Source organism: Microcebus murinus, chromosome 19 (assembly GCF_040939455.1).
Source record: "Microcebus murinus isolate Inina chromosome 19, M.murinus_Inina_mat1.0, whole genome shotgun sequence".
Lineage (NCBI taxonomy): Eukaryota > Metazoa > Chordata > Mammalia > Primates > Cheirogaleidae > Microcebus > Microcebus murinus.
In genome coordinates, this window is record NC_134122.1 from 10,055,043 (window position 1) to 10,075,786 (window position 20,744).

The 20,744-nt window shown below is 43.9% G+C and overlaps 1 protein-coding gene across 4 annotated transcripts in view; it reads right to left on the bottom strand.

Moving 5' to 3' along the window:
• The window catches only part of CPPED1 (calcineurin like phosphoesterase domain containing 1), a 103,547-nt gene that overhangs the window by 64,137 nt on the left and 18,666 nt on the right, over positions 1–20,744 (bottom strand). For 3 of the 4 annotated variants that reach the window (XM_020281315.2, XM_020281312.2, XM_020281313.2), the window contains exon 2: positions 17,882–18,100. In XM_020281315.2, the coding sequence (XP_020136904.1) occupies positions 17,882–18,100 (219 nt within the window). Of the gene's footprint in view, positions 1–17,881; positions 18,101–19,804; positions 19,992–20,744 lie in introns of all 4 variants that reach the window. The other variant, XM_075995118.1, reaches the window with a different exon arrangement.

Sequence of the window (20,744 nt, forward strand, 5' to 3'; positions counted from 1 at the left end):
CAGGAACAATGAAGATGGAGGAGATGAGGGAGGGGAGGTCACACAGCCACCCCAGGATGGAGCTGGGACTCAAACTCAGGTGGGGAAGGCAATGGTGTGACCCACATCCTCAACCTGGGGGGCTCAGCAGTGCTGCTCCGAGAACTGTGGCCAGAGAGGGAGGGTTCTAGAAGGATCCTCCTGGGGAGAGGTTTGCAAGAGGCAAGCGAGAACTGAATCAGAAAACCGAGGGAGACTCTAGACTGTCTTCAGGAGAAGCCAATCCAGGCCAAGACTATACTTCCTTCCCATAATTTGAATCCTGAGTGTAGGATGGAGACTGAATGTGCCCAGAATATGTTCCCTGAAGAGATGTTCAAGGGCTTCCTACCCCAGCGATGCCGTGACGTTTCCCGGCTTCTATCCTGGTTCCAAGCCTGTTCCTCCAATGTCCCTTCAGTCCCACCCTACATCCTTGTCCCCCATTTCCTCAAATTACACAAAATGGATTTCTCTTACCTACACCAGGGGAGGACAGAGGGCACATATTCATTATCTACCATCGCGCTGATGCTGTGTGACAAGCCACTCCCGAACTTGGTGGCTTAACTAAGTTAAGCAATAAGCATTCATGAGCTCCTAAGTCTCAGCCAGACTTGAGATCACGGCTGGGACAGTCAGGCTGTGTCAGCTCTGGTTTGTGAGTTCCCAAACCTGCAGCAGGCTAGCCTGGGCCTGTGCTCACGGTACGGCCTGGGTCCACGTAAGAAAGTGTAGACGGGGGTGAGGCCTGCGGGTGGGCACACCACGGCTTCTGCCACTTTCTGGTGGCTGAAGCAAGGTGGAAGGAACAGGGAAACAGACTCCAGCTCTTGACGGTGAGACCTGCAGTCACGTTGCAGGGTGGGGACATGGGGAAGAATGTATGCCACGGGGGTGAGGGTGTGGAGCACTGGACATGGCAGAGAAGGGACAATCCAAGGAGAGGCCACATCATTGGCAGATGGCTCAATCGGGCAGCTGCAAATGTCCTGGTCTGAGTGTCCAGGGCTGGTATGGGAGAGAGGAGTCAAGGCTACAGGGGCTCGGGCAGGGAGGAAAGATGACTCAGGCACGAATCCCAAACATCCATATCCTTGTGACTGAGGGAACAATGTGACACCTACCGCCAAATGCAAAGCTGTTTCGTGCAGAAACAGGCCTGGTTTCCATATGCCGAAGGCGCAAATGGGACAGCCAGGCAGATACACCTTAGTGAGAAGCACAGGAGCGAGATCTGGCCCCAGCATCCTTGGGGAAGTGGCTAGACAAAATGGCTGCAGAAGCTTCCATGAGTTAGGTTATTTTTGCAAACAAGAGAATCTGACTTTGGCTAGTTAAAGCAGAGAAGCAATGAACGAAAGGGTACCGGGTAGCTGCAAGTCCTAAAAGCTAGGAAACCAAGTCTCCAGGATAAGAGGGCAGAAGCAGCCTCCCAGTTGGATGTAAAACTATTCCTAGGGAGAAACATATGCCTGGGCACAGAACCCTGCTGATGCCCAGGTGCCAATAACAGGGACCCTGGCCACTGCTGCCACCTCCCTCACTGGGATGGCTCCTGCCCCCTCCTCTGTGTCACTAGCTGAAGATTTTTATAATCCAGTGCAGGTGGGTCTGAGTGGTTGGCTCTGGTTCCATGCCTGAGTCCCGGCTGCAAAAGAAGCCAGAGAGGCCGACAGGGCATCTCGTGCCCATCATGGCAGGTGGTTTATGCCACCAGGCAGGTGGACACACCTTTGGGAAGGCACTCTCCAAACACGAGAAGGGGAAACAAAGGCACTGAGTAGTCAAAAAGGACAAATGCCCACCCGCTGGAAGCACCTGTTCTGCCTTTTCTAAACACAGTTGGTCTCTGACCATATCTACGGGTTATACATCCCTGGATTCAACCAACTACAGATCAAAAATATTCAGAAAAAAAAATCCACAAAGTTTCAAAAAGCAAAACTTGAATTTGCTACATGCTGAGTACTACGTAGAGGCCATGCAAATAAAATGATATGTAGGCATTACATACAAGTAATCTAGAGAGGATTTAGAGTACACAGGAAGAAGGTACATATAAGTTACGTGCAAATATTACCCCATTTTATATCAGGGACTTGGGCATCCTCAGATTTTGGCACACTTGGGGGGATCCTGGAACCAATCCCCCATAGATACTGAGGGACAGCTGTCATTGATTGCTAAGTTTGCCCTTCATAGGTAGAAAGAACTTTACATATCTCAGGATACACAGAGAGTTTAAGATAATGATGCTGTGATTTTGGACAAGATGGTCACATTCATTGTCACTGGAGTCTAGGGATTGCTTAATGACATGGTCTTCTGCTACTGGGGCCCCGTGGTCCTGGGGTGCACTGTCAGCAGGACTGTGCTTAGACTCACCCGTGCCGTGTGCCAAGCACTTAGAGTTCCCTAGAGCAGGGACTCTGGGGACAGTTTTTAATTTACTGATAAGTGAAATTTTAAAATGTGACATCTTTGAGTACTGCTGCCTGGTCTATTAAACATAGAGAAGCAACTCCCATGCCGGTATCGTCCTATTAACTTAAACTCGATAATGCTGATGTGGCCCAGGGCTGGCAGGGCGGCCCACACTGCGACTGAGCGTCTCCTGTTTCCACTTGCAGAAACCTGGCCTTGCAGCGATGCAGATGAAGAAACAGAAACAGCTCCTAATGGGCACCTAGGTCTGGCTCCCACCAAATTCGAGCAGGGAACCCTCCATCTTCCCCCTTCCTCCCCCCCTTTTCACGCAGCCTTAGCCCATCAGAAGGCAGCAGATACGAGGATTCCCCTAGGACGGCTGTAACGCAGCCAGGAGTCCCAGCTCTGAGTTGCTGGTCTGAGATGGAGCCACAGCGTCACAACCCACCAGCTGGGCGGTGCTGGGCAAGTTGTCTGACGTGACAGTTTGCTCATCTACAAAACAGGACAAAGATAATTTCATAATAAAACAGCCACCTTGGCGATTCTACACTATTATGAGTAGTGCTATTTGTAATAACAAGCTGTTCCCAATTTCTGATGGCCACTGAAGTTTACCTAATGATAAGGGGAAAACTGTGTTCCTTCAAGTGACTTGTTAACAAGAAATAAATGAAAGCTGTGGATATCAGCAATGTAACTAAACTTAGTAAAACTGCTTTCTAGTTTCCAAAAGTTGAAACCTCAGACAAAACATCGTTGATTAAAACTCTGAAAAATGAAAGAGTTACAGTCTTACAATAACCTGATTCTTTGGCTATGTCAGATGACAACCCAGGGCCTGCCCAAAGGCAGGGAAATGGGCCCTGGGACTTTAATTTCTACCTTATACAGCCTCTTGTTTGTTCTGATTTCTTTGGGGTGGATAACACAGAGGAGATAGTGAACTCAATTTCTTGCATACCAGGGATATTATTTAGTAATAGAGGTAAAAACATTACATTGTTGTAGTTGTGCCATGCATCCAGACAGAGGCCTAATTTCCATTTTCCTTAATAACATCGTATTCAACAGTCTACTTCTAAACCTTTAGCTCACAGAATAAGAGAAAGTAGTAGACTGGATAAATAAAATGTGGTATATCCCTACAATAGAATATTATTCAACAATAGCTATAGCATGGATGAACCTTGAAAATACCATGTTCAGAGAAAGAAGCCAGTCACAAAGGGCCACACATTGCATGTTTGCATTTATAGGAAACATCCAGAATAGGCAAATCCATACACACACAGTGGATTAGTGTCGGCGTAGGTCTGCCGTGGGAGGTAAAGGGAAATGGGGAATGACAGCTAACAAGGATGAGAGGTTTCTTTTCGGGTTGATAAAAATGTTCTAATGTTGATTGCAATGATGGCTGCACAACTCTGAATACACTGAAAACCAATGCATTTAAATAGATGCATTGGTATGGTACGGGATTAGACCTCAATAAACCCATTATTGAAAATAAAATAGGAGTAATTGTAGTTATCGGATGGTATTAAATGCCAGCCAATATTCTAAGCACTTTTTATAGATTATTTCATTTAAGTCTTATGAGAAACCTATGAAGTAGGCACCAGTATTATCTGCATTTTACAGATAAGGAAACTCAGCTACAGAGAGATTAAGTAACTGGCCCAAGGATATTTGGCCAGTAAACCAGAGAGCTAGGATTTAACTTCGCAGGCCACATTCTTAACTGCTGCACGTGGACACAAAGGTGCAGGCTCAAGGAGGGGCCCTACGATGCTGGCCACAGCAGGACACTGGACACAACCTAAGTGTCCACCAGTCGAGGGCTGTTTAAATACACACAGGTACCTTGTGCATTGCAAAGTATGAATACTTCTGCACATGCTGCAATGGAAGACAACAACCAAGACAAGCTAAACAAATGCTGTCTTTTTTGCTCTCATTTGCGTTTCTTTTTTTTTTTTTTAACAAAAAGCTATATATATGCAAGTATACCAAGGCCTGAAAATTTTCCATCATTTTTGATGAAAAACCATTAACAGCAGTTATGGTTAGACCCACTTCACCTCCTACTTCTGTGGAGAAGTAGGTCTACAGTGGCTGGAATATTTTGTTCTTCTCTAGATACCTTTCGGTATTGTTGGATTTCATTTCACTTTTTTTTTTTTTTTTTTTTTTTTTTTGAGACAGAGTCTCACTTTGTTGCCCAGGCTAGAGTGAGTGCCGTGGCGTCAGCCTGGCTCACAGCAACCTCAATCTCCGGGGCTCAGTGATCCTTCTGCCTCAGCCTCCCGAGTAGCTGGGACTACAGGCATGCGCCACCATGCCCGGCTAATTTTTTGTATATATATTTTTAGTTGGTCAATTAATTTCTTTCTATTTTTGGTAGAGACGGGGTCTCACTCAGGCTGGTTTCGAACTCCTGACCTTGAGCAATCCGCCCGCCTCGGCCTCCCAGAGTGCTAGGATTACAGGCGTGAGCCACCGCGCCCGGCCTTCATTTCACTTTTTAAAACCATGAACAAGGTAGGGGCCGCTCAATCCTACTCCAGGTTCAAGGAAGCCTCTCTCCTCACCTACTACACACCCTCCTGAGCAGCACGAGGTCACGGCCGCCTCTCTGTTTTATTCATATCTCCTGGGGTTTCAGGACTATGTCCCTGTCTAGCCTGTGAGCTTCCTGAGAAAGACACTGTGCTTGTTTCTTGCAAGCAGTGCCAGGCACGTAAGCAGATCCTCGATACTTCTTTGCTGTTATCGATCAGACAAACAAATGAGTAAATACATCAAAGTCGAAAGACTTGACCTCAACTGCCAGCATCAAGGACATTGCCAGTGATGGTGGAACAGGAGGGCACCGCACTGGGAACCACTTTCTGTCACACGAACTGTGACAGTCCTCCACCAGGACTGAGAACATGGTGGCACAAGCAGCCTTGAGTGGGACTCAAGAAAATGATTTATTCCTTCGATTAAACACATTTACTTTCATCTAGTCCCAGAGAATTTACAGAGCCATAATCCATTCCATCTCTAATGCTTCTCATTATCTTTTCCTAATTAATTGAGGTATGTAAGTTCATTGATCTAAAACTTTGCGGGCATAAACGTTACTCACGTAGCGATCCGGCACCACATTGCTAACAGATCGAGCTTAATCAGGTTCTACTGGTTTTTAAATTATACATGTTATTAGACAAGATACATTTAATTTTGCATCTAACAGCTACAGCTTATTATATTGGCTGCTTTGAGATATTTATAGCCATACACTGTTGAATCTGTACTATTAACCATCTTAGGAAATAATTAATAAAACAGAATTAACTGACATTAATAGGGGGCTTTGGCATGATGTAAAATATGCCTTAATGTGCTTTTGGAAGAAGAAAAAAAGATTAAGGTATATTATCCAAACAAAATTTCTAAAGTTGCTACCTTATAGATCAATATAAGATTTCTTCACAAGAGTATTTATGGATTATAACAGCAGTATTTCCCTCCAATAATATATAAAGGAGTAGTAAATTTTTATATAAACCAAGTAACATATATTAAACAAAACCTACAATGGTTTTCCAATAAGCTATTTAGGAACTGGGGGTGGGGGGTGGGAGGGGCAATATAAAATTTGAAAAATGCAGGTGAGTTTCTGAATTCTGAGGGTTGCAAAATATGTCATCAGCAGTTTTGGCATTTAAATGCTCCATTTTCCAACCTCTCATTTTTTTCATGCCACATTCTGATCACTTGACCAATTACCTAATAATTGAACCCCTTTGGGATCATGCTCCTTTTCAGTACTTCATTTAGGTGCAGAAAATGGGCCCATCAAGGAGGCGAAATGTTCCAATTCCAAGAAATGAGTGTTCAGAGCAAAAATGGCAATGAAAGGGAAGATGAAAATATTCCATCCAGCGAAGTGCCAGCTAGAAAGACACTAACTTCGTCTCTACCACTTGTCCATCCCATGAGACAGCTTGCCAGGGGACTCTGAAAGCCCCTTCAGAACCCATTTACTGGCTCCAGAAAACCCCAAGGAAGGGCTGAGGTTGCAACAGGCTTCAGTGCTGTTCTGCTGAGGGCTGGTCCAGCACCTCTGAGCAGGCTGCCACGGGCTCTTTGCCCCATGGCCTCTATGGTCATGGTCTGCTATGAGGGAAAGTGTCCTCAAGCAGAAGCAGAAAACAAGAGCATGTAGATCACAAACGATGTTGGCTCCTTGGTTCCTCAGAGATCCTCATCCCTTTTTTTGAGTCACGGAGCCTGTATCAGTCACAGTTCTCCACAGAACCAAAGGGAGATATGCAGATATAAAGAGGAGGCTTATTACGGGAATTAGCTCACATGATTATGGAGGCCAAGAAGTCCCATGATCTGCTGTGTGCAAGCTGGAGGCCAAAAAAGCCAGGGGTTTAACTCCGTCTCAGTCCAATGGCCTGAGAACCAGGAGCATCGGTGTCTGAGGGCAGAAGATGGACGTCTCAGCTCCAACAGGAGGCAGATTCGCCCTTCCTCCACCTTTTTGTTCTACCTGGGCCTTCAGTGGATTGGATACTGCTGCCCACACTGGGGACACCAGATCTTCGTTCACTCCACTAATCCAAATGCTAATTTCTTCCAGAAACACCCTCACCGACACTCCCAGAAATAATGTCTTACCCCCTATCTGGGCATCCCTGAGTCCAGTCAAGTGGACATGTAAAATTACCATCACAGAGCCCGTAAAGGGTCTGATGAAAGCTATGGACCTTCTCCCCACTCCACCCCCCAGGCCTTCTATGCAAATAAATTGGACTTTGCCCAGTTTCACGGGGCTCGCTGGCTGGCTGAAGCCTGCACCCAGGTTAAGAAACCTACCCTGGAAATGCCCCTTTTGGAGACTGTATTACTTAGTGTATCAAAGGAAATCTTCATTAAAAATTGCTTTTAAAGCTAAAGTTTTCTAAGAAAAGCTGTGTTCTTCCTAGATATGGGTAAGATTTTCTTTCTTTGACAACAGTCTCTGGTCTCTCTCTGATACTTAACTGTATCAACCACAAGGACACTTAACATCTTCCTCGTTGTTTCTGCCTCTGGACTTGACTTCCTACATGCACTTCTATTTTCTTTGGCCCTGACCTATATTTATTTCTTACTTATACTTTACCATTGTGTGCTTTTGTTCATTTTAAGCCTTCCTGAATGCTTCACAGAATAAACAAACAAGGCAAGCCTCTTTCAATCATAAGTTTTTGATCCAAACACTGGAAACCAGACAGAAAGAATATAGAAACTCCCCCCCCCTACCCCCCAATCATAAGGCAACTGTGAACTAGTCCCTATCATTTAGGTCCTGTCATTTTTTTCTTCAAATAATCAAACATCCATATTTTCCTAGCTACAATTAAGAAGACTTCTGGCCTTTAAGTAAAGGTAGAGTTTCTGCCAGTGAGTAGATACTTTGGTCAATTATAATACCCACATGCTGACTATGAGGAAGCAGATCCAACAAATCAGAGAGTAAGAGTATGTGCACAGGTGCACGTGGATATGGGCTCTTAATCTGGAACCATATGGATCTGGGGTTCATCCCGTGAACTTGGATGGGAAGAAAACTAGATTTTCACCAACTTCTAACTGGTATTTAGCATCTTCCTCTATTATGAAGTCAGTAAAAAAAAATCACAGAGGTATTGATGCCCCTGTCACTTTAATCCCCAACAGAAATCACCCAGATTTTTCTTATCACATTACAGTTGTTGCAGATACCTCAGAATATCAAGCTCATGGCCACTTTGAAACTACGGCAGTTATCAGCCCTGCTCTTGGACTGTGCTATCTAACAGATCAACACAGAAGCATGTGTATTATCATGTCAAATAATTTTTTAAATATCTTGATAACTGCATTTCAATATAATTGGTTTCTTTGGAAATCCTATGCATTTTATGTATTTAAAAACATTATTCTCAGATGGGGTCCAGGGGTTTCAACAACCTGGTCCGAGGCACAAAATGGGTTAAAACACCGTAACTGGGGATAAAGGGTTGACACAGCCAGCAGCCTGTGTGCCTCCTCTGCCATTTCACCACGTGGCAAGTGCTGACACAGGCGGAAGGATGATCACACACCTAATCAGAAACAACTTTTCAAGAAATGCTCCAAGTTCCCTAATTAGTAATATTAGGTAAATTAGTTCAAGCCACTTTTAATCAGCCGCAGCAGAAGGGAGGTATTGTCACTGATTGCTCAGATGCTTTCACGGCGCTTATAATGGATGTGAAGGAGCGCAGAGGCGAGGGGCCTGGCTGATTGCTCCCAGGTTACTGCTCAGCATTCGGGCCACACGTCCTGCTGGAAAATCTGAGCACTGACAGCTCCGGCCCATTCCGGGGCCTGGTGATATTTCAACTAAGGAGTCACTTTCTTGCACATAACTCCCCTTCTATGTTTCCTACGTTAAACTGTAGGGTGAACTGTCTTTAAATCCAGGCATTTCTTGCAGCCAAGGCTAATTATGCAGCTGAGGAAATGAATGTGATCTAACTGGGCTGCTTTTTGCAAAAACAAACAAACAGACGCTACTTTAATATGGACAAAAGAGTTTCCAATTAATGGAAACTTTCTGAGCATTTTCTACGTGGTAGGCAGTGCAGGAACTTACCACTTACGTGACAGTCGCAAGCCTGTCAGTTACATAAGAGATAATATGGCAGGAAAGTCCCTGTTGCTGAGAGATGTCCTCCAGGGAACTACAGAGCAAACTGGCTAGTGTTCACTCAGTGCAAATGCTAGACTAGATCCAGACCCAGCCAATCCACTTCAAGCCTAAAGAAACACTCACCTGACTACACAAGAGCACACCTGAGGATGCCCACAGCAGCACTACTTAGATTAGCTCCAACCTGGAGTTACCACAAGATTATCACTCCTAGTTATGACCAGGAGAGAATATTAACCTATGATGAGATTCCCATCCATGGAATCCAATGCAGTTATTAAAAGGCTGACGTAAATCTATGGATACCAAAACAAAAAGATTTTCCAGACATATGGAAGGGGAAAAAGTAAATCACATAACAGCGTGCACAGTATGGTCGTGTTCGTATTGAAGAAATGCTTACTTACATAAAATGCACACTTTTAACTTGGGTGACCCCAAGGGAAGCACTTGGCACAGGGGTGAGGTGTCAACGTTTATTTTAGATATAGATTTTAAATCTTTACAAAGAGAATGCATTCACATATTACTTCCATAATTTAAAAATCTAATAAAATAACAATAAACAGGCCCACACCTACCCTAGTTTGAATGCTAGCAAAGATAGGAATAAAAAGAAAAGGGAAGAATTTCATGTTTCCATGTATCTGTATTTCTAGGTGATTTACTAACGTAGTAGCACAAACTTCAGAAGAGCGCCAGGCACAAAATAGGTACTTAATACAGACTGGTTAAATAAATGAATTGATTATTTACTCATCTACTCCAGTAATTTGTACCCAGTGCTTACCATGTTGCTGGCTGCTTGCTAAGGATCAAGGTGAACATACAATGATTTGACCTGCACTCACTGAGTTCCTTCCATGTGCCTTTCACTGGGCACTAGATGAAAATACACGCCAAAACAGACGCGCATCCCCACTGCCCTTTAGGAACTTGGAACTAAGCTTGCGGGAAGTGAACCTGTAGACATTGGAGGAGTGAGATAAGGCCCTTTCCTGGCCGGAGTCTTAATCCTGGCTTTGGTTTTCAAAATTATGCCTCTGAGGCTTTGCTTATCGTAGTCTGTCTTGTACCAGGAATTATGTTCATGTGTTTCCGGCTGCCCAACAGCAGGAAAATGAACAGCCCTCCTGGATTGTGTGAACCCCAGAGGGACAAATGGTTCTATTCTTTGCTTGAAGCCCAGCACACCAAAGCATTCCACTTTGCTCAATGGCGTTATTTCCCAATTCTATACTTACATCATGGAATTAGAAACCTCCAAGCATAGGAGTCTTGGTGGTCATTTAGCCATGGCTGCTCTGATCAGGACCTAGGCCCAGCCCTTCACAGCTCATTTAAGATGAAGGGTTACCAAACTGGATGAAACAGAACTTCTCGGGTCTCACTCCGGCCTTTTTCCCGATGGAAAGGCCCAAGCCCATTTATCAGTAATTCCACTTTACATTCCCATAGCATCTCCCATTCTTAACCACCACTCTGTTGATTCACTCATTTACTTTCCTCTCCAGCCTTCTGCAGCTGTATCTGCAGAAGTCCAGCCTGTCTTTACCTTGAAGTGAAGACTTTTCTACCTAAGGGGATTATTCCGCACTTATCTATAGCAAATATCACTTTTGTGCACTTATCCTCTCCCCTGATTTGTTGGAAGCATTTCTGAATTCAATTCCATTTTCATACTGAGTCACTTTGCTCCCAACAGAAATAGTCCCCAAAATTCAAATATAAGATGGCTGGGACCCTTTTAACTTTGAAAATGTGGCTATACTGTGCAATGGATGTGCAGAAGTTAACTTGGGGAACGACTTTACATCAGAATGAGGGGAAAGCCTTCTGTTTCTAGTGATGAAAGGCTTCTTCATCTATAAATCCAGAAGTATTAATTGTGTAGATCCATAAGTTCTTACACAAAACCCAATGTGCCAGATCCCATTTGAAATTTGGAATTTTTCAAACTTCAAAATGGTAAGCAGGACATAAAGCACTTATTAAATATCACCCTAAGCTGGGGTTTGGGCAGTACCCTGTAATGATACCAGTAATATTTCACTAGCAAAACATATGACTAATCTCACTAAGTAGGATAAATAAAGACTATAAATAGTCTCATGTCAGTTTAGGGCAGTTTTGCTGCCAACTGGGTTAGTTTCAAACTTAAGAAGAAACTCTTAGTTTCCAGAGCTTTCTGAACTTTGGAAGGGCAGATAAGGGATTACATACAAGTATGTGACCTAAATCAAAGAACAACTTGTAGCTCTCCTGAACATTATACATAAAAATCCTTTTAAAACATATATGCTGGTTGTTTTCCTGAACATTAAAGTGCTGTTTTGAAAGTCCTGCATAAGAGAGGTCATTCTATTTTGTTCACACTGCTGTGTAAAAAGCAAAACAAAACCTATAAACTTAAAGCATTTCCCGTTGAAAGCTGAGCAGGGTAAGTCTGAAGGAATCATGGTTCTCTTGCTCAATACCATTATCTTTAACAGTCAAAGGGAATTTTCACAAGCCATTTGCATACACACACAAATTATATCTAATACATTGAAAAGAAAAAAACATAGTTTTTTTTCTGTGCAGTTTAGCACAGGCTGAGTATCTCATCTGAAACGCTTGGGACTTGGATTTCAGATTTTTTCAGATTTTGGAATATTTGCATATACATAAAAAGGTATCTTGGGGAGGGGACCCAAGTCTAAACACGAAATTCATTTACGTTTCATATACACCTTATACACGTTGCCTGAAGGTAATTTTATATAATATTTTTAATAATTTTGTGCGTGAAACAAAGCATGTGTACGTTGAATCATCAGAAAGCAACGATGCCACTGTCTCAGCCACCCACGCGAACAATCTATTGTTGTTTGGCATCAACCTCATCCCCGACTCAGAATTTACATGCTACCGATAAGCAATCATTTTCTTACACTTATTCACACGTAAATACCTAGCAGTAAAAACTATGACATACCACTAATAGGGGGAAAAATAATGTGTTCAGGGCAACTAAGCAGCTTGGCAGCATCACCGGGATGCCCGTCTCGGCTGGTAAGCAGCAGTGACAACAAACAATGGCAGGCTTTCCGTCTCTGCCTACGATGCTGTGTTTTGATTAAAAGGTTAATGTAGGCCGGGCGCGGTGGCTCACGCCTGTAATCCTAGCTCTCTGGGAGGCCGAGGCGGGCGGATTGCTCAAGGTCAGGAGTTCAAAACCAGCCTGAGCAAGAGCGAGACCCCGTCTCTACTATAAATAGAAAGAAATTAATTGGCCAACTGATATGTATATAAAAAATTAGCCGGGCATGGTGGCGCATGCCTGTAGTCCCAGCTACTCGGGAGGCCGAGGCAGTAGGATCGCTCGAGCCCAGGAGTTTGAGGTTGCTGTGAGCTAGGCTGACGCCACGGCACTCACTCTAGCCTGGACAACAAAGTGAGACTCTGTCTCAAAAAAAAAAAAAAAAAAAAAAAAAAAAGGTTAATGTATGCGGTGCTTTATTTTTTGGTGAGAAGGAACATCAGAAACAGTTGAGGGACCAGAAAGTGAGTCCTCTGGGGATGAGGAGGCCTGCTGCTGGATGGCTTTTTAAAATGTTTCCTTCAGAGTCATCTGCCTTACTAACAATGGTTTTTGTTCAGAAGTCTCTCTTTGAGTTTATAAATTGACACGATTTCTTGTTCTGTTATGAAATGCACATCGCTCTAGTCCTTCAATAGCCCATCACATGACACATTGCTACCGTTTGAATATTTGTCCCCCTCCAAAATTTATGTTGAAATTTACTACCCAATGTGGCAGTATTGAGAGGTGGGGCAGAGCCCTCATGAATGAATTAATCCATTCACGGATTAATGGGTTATCACTGGAGCGGGACTGGTGGCTTTTTAAGAACGGGGAGAGAGACCTGAGCTAGCACACTCAGCCCCCTCAACACGTGATACCTTGTATCACCTCGGGACTCTGCAGAGAGTCCCCACCAGCAAGATGGCCCTTGCCAGACACAGACCCTTGACTTTGGACTTCTCAGCCTCCATAACTTAAGAAATAAATTTCAGTTCTTATAAATCACCCTGTTTCATGTATTCTGTTACAAGCAAAAGAAAATGGACTAAGATACACATTTTTACCGTGTCTTCTACAGGCACTTTTTCTGCACTGTTAAACATCATGTTCAATGTCAACTATTACAGGTTGAGCATCTCTTACCCGAAATGCTTGGGACCAGAGGTGTGAAATTTTCCGCTGTGGCATCATGTCAGTGTTCACAAAGTTTCAGATTTTGGAGCATTTCAAGTTTTCAGATTACGGATGTTCAACTTTGTAACTGTTTCTCAAAACCTTACTGTCCATAAGACTCACTTGGGGACCTTGTTAAAATGCTGATTCTGACCCAGGAGATCTGGGTGGAGCAGAGATTCTGCACCTCTGACAAGCTCCAGCTGCTGCTCTGGGGACCACCCTGTGAACGGCCAGGCTGCGGTGGGAAGTGCATGAGGTTTGGAAACAGATGAACTTGAGTCACCCACTTATAAGCCCAGTGGCCTCGGGAAAAGTAATTCACTGCTCTGAGCCAGTTTCCCCATCAGGCAAAATGGAAATAACACTGACTCCTGCTTTGCAAGACTGTAATGAGTAGGTGCGCTAACAGTGCAATCCCTAGTAGATAAGAGACCCTGAATTCCATCCCACGCCCATATTCAGTGGTAGGCTGAATAGTGTCCCCCAGAGATGTTCAACATCCTAACCACTGGAACTTGTGAATATGTTACCTTATATGGCAAAAGGGGGATGTGCAGATATGATTAAGCTAAAGATCTTGAGATCGAGAGATTATCCTTGGTTATTGGAATGTGCCCAACATAAACAAACAGGTCTTCCTAAGAGGATAGCAGAAGAGGGAGAGAAATAAGAAAGAACATGAGAGGATGGAGCAGAGGTCAGAGAGGAGGGAGGATGCAAGGCTGCTGGCTATGAAGATGGAAGAAGTGGCACGAGACAAGAAACGCAGGCGGCCTCTAGAAGCTGGAGCCTCTGGAAGGCACACACCTCAGCAAACTCAAGCTGGACTTCTTGACCTTGAGATTCAGAAGAGAATAAATATGTGTTGTCTGAAGTCACTAAGTCTGTGGTTATTTTTTACAGCAATGGCAGGAAATGAACACACCATCTGTTATAATAACGCCAATGCAAACTTGCCTCCCTTCCCAGAACAGAGGAGTTCCCGAGGCTATCAGCAACCTAAACTGAATCACACCATAGTCGCCCAAGCAGAGGTCAATACATAAAGAACTCTTCGGGGAGACTTTGTATCGAGGGAAGAATTCATCCATTAGCCATCTGTTTTGTGTGGTTATGGCAACTTTTAATAAACAGGGATGGACGTGTGTGTGTTTTTAACAAACTGTGCTAGAGGCTCCAAGGAATCTTTGGCTCCCTAATCGTACAATCCCATTCCAGTCTGTCAGCTTTACACATAATTGTTGAAATCTAACAAGGCTCCTGGGGACGGTATCAGTGAGTCGATGCCTCCACGTCAGTGGGACTGACAAGAGTAACTCTGGGCTTAAGAGTAAAGGATGAAAATCAATGGTCTCGGTATTTGTACAAATCTTCATTTGCTACTTATAATGTGACTTATCCCATAGAGAAGCTTTATAAGACAAGAGAACACCAAGATAACCAAAAAGATGTTTGCAGAATGAAAACGTGTTTCAAAACTAAATGGACTTTGTCTGAAACAAAGCAGCTTGCATTTATTTCTTAGGGGTTTTCCTATAGGCTTGGCATCAAGGACTCCACTTAACACCCAAGTTTCTTTTTTCCCTCACCAGACTCTAACCCTATATCAACACCTGGTCTCTCATTTCCACTAGTATACCCACAGTATCTAGCACTGTAACTGGAACTTATTAGAGTTTGCACGCACTAAATGTTTTTATATGAATGAATATTATGATGGATATTTATAATGGAAAAGCATATTATTGCTTTCATTAAAAAAGCATTGCTCTGAAAGCTTTCTCTCCATTTTGAATCTAAATCTACTTGGCCCAAGATATTTATGGTAGAATTAAAAGTATGCTTTCTGATTTTATTTGCCTATTAATATATGCATTTGATAATTAACAATGTGCTAAGTAGTCAAAGCAAATAATTGCTTTCCTAGTATCTACTGCTGCATATGAGCTAAATGAGAGGGAAACCACCTATTGCATATTAAAAAATGGTAACTAGTTTTAAAATGTTCTGCTTAATCTCAGACTACGATATTCAAAACAGTTACAGCCCTTTCACGGGCTCAGTTAAAACCCTATAAAACAGTCCAAATCTTCAGAATAGATTATGAATTCTGCTTGAGTCACACTGAATATAAAATACATGTTCAAAAGTTTGCCAATTCACATTTACAAAGTCTTCTGACCAACTGGTAGGGCTGATCATAAAAACCATATCTTTCAATTTATAATGTTTAATTTATGCTCAGTATATTTTATTTAAGAAGCAATGTAATTGCATGGAAAGCTTTTATTTTAAATTTGATTTTGAAATATGACTGAATACATTAGCAGAATTCAGAACATGTTTGGTAAACATCTATGAGGACATGTTATATAATTCTAGTGAGCCCCGTAATATTCTGTTTTTAAAGAGAACAAAACCACCGAACCAAAAATGTTAAATTTGAAATCTTATTTTCACATGTCCAATAAAAGCAGAAGTTTGCTCACTGTGCGGTCCAGAGCAAGAGCTCTAGCTGATATGCATATGGGGCCATGTAGTCCCAGAGAAACCGGTGAACTGAAAATCAGACCTTTTGGAAGTCGCATTAATCAGTTTGGTCAACATATTGACCTTGCTTCACCTGAGAAAGCTCTGAGTCCTGCTATGATTTCTAACTCCTTTAGAAGCCAAGGCATTTTTTAGTCACTTCAGTATTATACAGTCTCAGCACCCTAAGAGAAGAATCATCAGGGTGACCAAGTTTACAAGCGGCTGAGATTTGACCTCTCAACAGAAAAGAATTCAGGACCATCCTTGTTTCTGTACCAAGCTGCTGAGATGTTCATCACCTGTACGAAGGTATAGAATTCTCTGTCCCTGCCCTATGTAGCCCCGGACTGTTGAGGTTTTAAATTCCTTGTGCTTTGATGGGCTCTTGGCTCAGAATCTGAGGCCCTCAGAAGATGAGGGGCTTGCGCATGCTCACCCAGTGCATCAGCGGCAGACATGAGCTGGCATCACAGCCACCTGAGCTGTAATACAGGACTTTGCCCACTGCCTTCCTGTCCCCTCTCTTGCCTGTCCTGTCTCCTGCCAGGACAGCTGCTTCCTCAGGGAGGACATCACAGGGTTCTACCTGGTGGGAGTCAGTGACATGGGCGTGTCCACATACATGGCTCTGTGTAAAATACAAGCAAGCGGGGAAGGAGGGGAGGTCTGAGGGTTCTCCCTGCTGGCTATATATAGGCCCTGGACTTTAGAGAGAGCAATTCTGGGCTGCCCTTTTTCCATCCCTGCATCTTCATTCTGGGTTTTGTTTTGAAAAGGGGGGCTACCAGAGAAGAGAGCCTCAGTAGGGAGGAACTAATCCACCCAGGTTTCCTGCAGGGTGCCTCAGCTTCTAAAGGAGTTAGACATCGCAGCAGGACTAAAAGTCTTGGTTTACAAGGTGAAGTTAAGCCACAGGCAGACAGCCACTGCTGTATTTTCTGCAATGGTCTTCAGGTCATCTCTGTCTCCATAGGGACAGGGGCGCCTTCCATTTCCTTTTTAACTTGCTCACTGGACTCTATCCTCGCCTAGGAGAGGACGTCAGAGCAGGAAAAAACAAAAAAAGGAAGAGAGTTCTTGAAGGTATGTGCTACTGTTGTATTTCCAGCATCTCACTTTTTTTGTTAGTTTGTTTTAGAGAAACCATCCTGTTCTCTAGACCATGTGGTTGCAGTGGGGCTGACCCCATGCTATGGCTGCAGCTATGAGCCAGATGAGAATTGGTCCAGGACTTTGTGTGGACCACCAAGAATAAGGTACTATCTTTCTGTTGTGGTTTCTGTAATATGAAAAGGATATAAACTTAAAGCTCCCAGGAGCCACTATCTAGAGAGAGCCTGCATGCGAACGAAATCAACCCAGAGGAAAGGAGAGCTCAGTGATGGAGAGATCGAGTGCTATTAACAACCTCTGAACCCCTGGATCCAGCTGTACCTGAAACCCATTATCTGCCTCTGGACTTTATAGCCCCATGAGGCAACACATACCTTTAAAAAAAAATTTAAGCCAGTTTAAACTGGGTTTCTATCACTTGCAACCAAAAAAGCACCAAAAAATACGGGAGAAGTAAAAGCGTTAAGAAGAAAGGAAACGAGAAGATTACATTTATGGACACAGTATCTGGAAGCAGTTCAAGTTTGTCCCTGGAAATGCAGAAAGGTGATACGTGGGAATCTGTCCCATTTTCCGTAGGAAGCTCAGATCCTCAGAACTGTAGTTCTGCCTAATTACAGTGATTAATCTCGCCAAACTCTAAATATAAAATGAGTGTGCATTTTCTGATGCTCAATGATACTGCAACAGTCACGGAGGGAAAGAATGGGCTATTACTGCATAAAGATGTCTTCGGAGCAAAATCTCTTTTTTTTCCTTCCTGCCCACATGAGGTCACGACTGGCTGTAGGAGGAAAGGTCACGAGTGACAACCTGAGTCCTACCTGGCATGGCGTGGATGAGGTCGCCGCACAGAACGAAGAACCTGGGTTTGGGGTTCAGCTTGTTGATGGCCTGCACGGCTTGCTCGGTTAGACGGATCTCCTGCTGCCACTCGTCACCGCCGCTGTCACAGTTCCCGGTGGACCAGGCCTTCATCAGTCCAAACTGTGGGTCTGCACCTTGGATGAAGTAGAATGGACCCTTCCATTCCCTTTCCTTTTCTTTACAAAAAGAAAAAAAGAAAAGAGAGGGAGAAATGTTGTGAAATCTGCCAGGGAGAGCAACCAGGTTACCATGCAAGTGGATACAATATTTTTCCTAAATTAAGTAGGTCATTTTAATAAGCTGCTGTTCAAACATACCATTTTCCTGTCACAGTCTAGAGGATTTTGATTTATACTAATTATGCCTGGGACCCGGTGATTCCCAAAGGCCAGGAAAACACACGTGGGCTGCCACAGCCACGCGACCAAGCTGTTTGTTTACGAGCCAGGTGGCCAAAATGAAGCAGAGACACAACAGAATACAGTATAGAGGATATGAATGCTCAGTAATAGTTCTTTAATTAGAATTAAAAATGCCGAAAATCGAATGCTGCCAGAAGTATTATATTTAAATTACTAGGTGAAGTGAAGTAGCTTATAAATCTTTTCTGCCAGGTTTCATGGCACCATTTGCACCGTTTAGGGGGAACGTGACAGAATTTTAATCATAGAACTTGGCGCTCTGAAGCTCTGGCTATCTGGTGGGAAACACGGTGCCGAAAGGAATCTCAACGTGAGTACATGACATGGCAGAGGCAGAATGGTGTGGGCATTAGCAAGGTGTGAGGCTGGGGGTGGGGAGGGGACTCTTTATGTTCCTAGAGGGCTCTGGGTCACCTGACATCACCTGCCTTGCTCTTCTGGTTGGTTCTGCTGGACTGCAGCTTTGTGGGCCTCGGGTCTCTACCCTTACACCCCAGAACTGCCGCTGGTGCCTGCCTGGGCAGAGCTGGAATGGCCATTAGTGGGCACAGAAACCCCGTGGGTTTCAAACTTTTCTCTTTCTTTGGCCACAGAATCCTTTCTTCAACCAGAACCTTACGTGGCAGACAGATGTCGAAACCATGAAAAACAGAGTTGTTTTTAAGGAGCAGCGTCTGGAAATTCCACTGCCTGAGCCGGGTCAGGTGATAGACACAGCACAGTCTGAGGATCCCAATCTTCAGTTCATCTTCCAAGGCCCAGGCAGGTGACATGATTTGCTGAACGGCCCTCCAGCACTTACTGGCAGGGACAAAACTACCCTGTAACCTTGAGGCTGTTTTCCTTTTTAATAAAGTAATGTATTATGCATGTTAACTGAATAAATGTCATTTCCTTTGGAAGTCATAATGATACAATAATTTCCAAAAAGGTCCTTAGAATCATTTCATGTCCAGGTGTTTGATATGTTCATCTGTTCAATAACGATCTACTGAGAGCCTGGTGTTTGCTGGGACCTGTGCTAGGTGCTGGTGATACAAGGGGGACCACGAGCATGAGGTCCCTGCTCTCCTGGTGCTTAGTTCTTGTGCGGGAGACAGAAGATGAGTAACAGGTAAATAAGCAGGGAAGAGAGTCTGGGAGTGCTGAGGGCCACTCGGAGAATTAAGAGTGAGGCGACAGCTAATTTAAATTAGATGGACAGGAAAGGCCTCTCTGAGGTGATGACATTTAAACTGAGATCTAAATGGCAAGAATGAGCCAGTGGTAACCTTTTAAAATTCCACAGCTACCTTCCCACCCATCATACTGAGCTCACTATCATCTGAGAGTGGACTCTGGCTTCAGGCCACCTTTCTCTTCTTAATTCCGTTTTCAGAATTTTACAAAACATGACAACAAGCAAAAACACCTTTACACACATTATATAGAACAAAATATACATGCACATAAACGCACCAGTCCTTAGCCGACAGCACACATGTTCAAGCGAATCACAACCAGCTGGAACTCTGAACAAGGACTGCGCGAAACCCTGGGGTGTGGGTCTCACTGAGAAGGACAGTGATCTGGCACATCCAGTAGGGTTAGATGGGTCCATCCAGCTCTCATCCACTCAGCCCTCACTGTGTGTCGCAGAAAGACTCTGAGACAGCCCCAGAGATCCCTGCCTTGTGATCTTCCATCCTTATGCAACCCTCTCCCCTTTATAGTATAGGCTACACCTAGCAACCTGCTTCTAATAAACACAGTGATGGGATGTCCCTCCAGAGAGTAGGCTAAAAAAAACCATGCACTTCATTCTCTCTCTCCTTTTCTCCCTTTCTCTCTCTTGGAGCCCTCACAGTGGAGGTAAAAAGCTGCCATGTTGTGAACAGTTCCATGGAGAGGCCAAAGTGGCAAGAAACAGAGAGAAGCCTCTGGCCACGAGCCCACGAGGAACTGAATTCTGCCAACGACCACGTACACGAACTTGGAAGAGAGTATTCCCCCATCAAGCTTTCGGATGAGATGACAGCCCCAGCTGACACCTTGATTGAAGCCTTATGAGAACTGCAGCAGCTGAGCTGCACCCAAATTCCCAATGGAACTTGTAAAATGCTACATATTTACTGTTGCAAGCTGCTAAGTCTTGGGTTAACTGGTTACGTAAGAGTAGTTATCTATGAGGCAGGCACTGAAGACAAAGGGACAAGGAGGAGACAATGAGATTTCCTGAAGGTCTGAATGCTGTGTCATGAAAAAAAAAACCCTGAAAATCTGCTTTGTGTTTTAAAGTTAATTGTTGGCATCATTTATTTAGCTTGCAATAATAACCTTTTTACACCAATGAATGCTTTTAGCTGTATTCCTATTTCTGAGGCTGTCTGCAGGGTCGTTTAAACTGGATGAATTAATC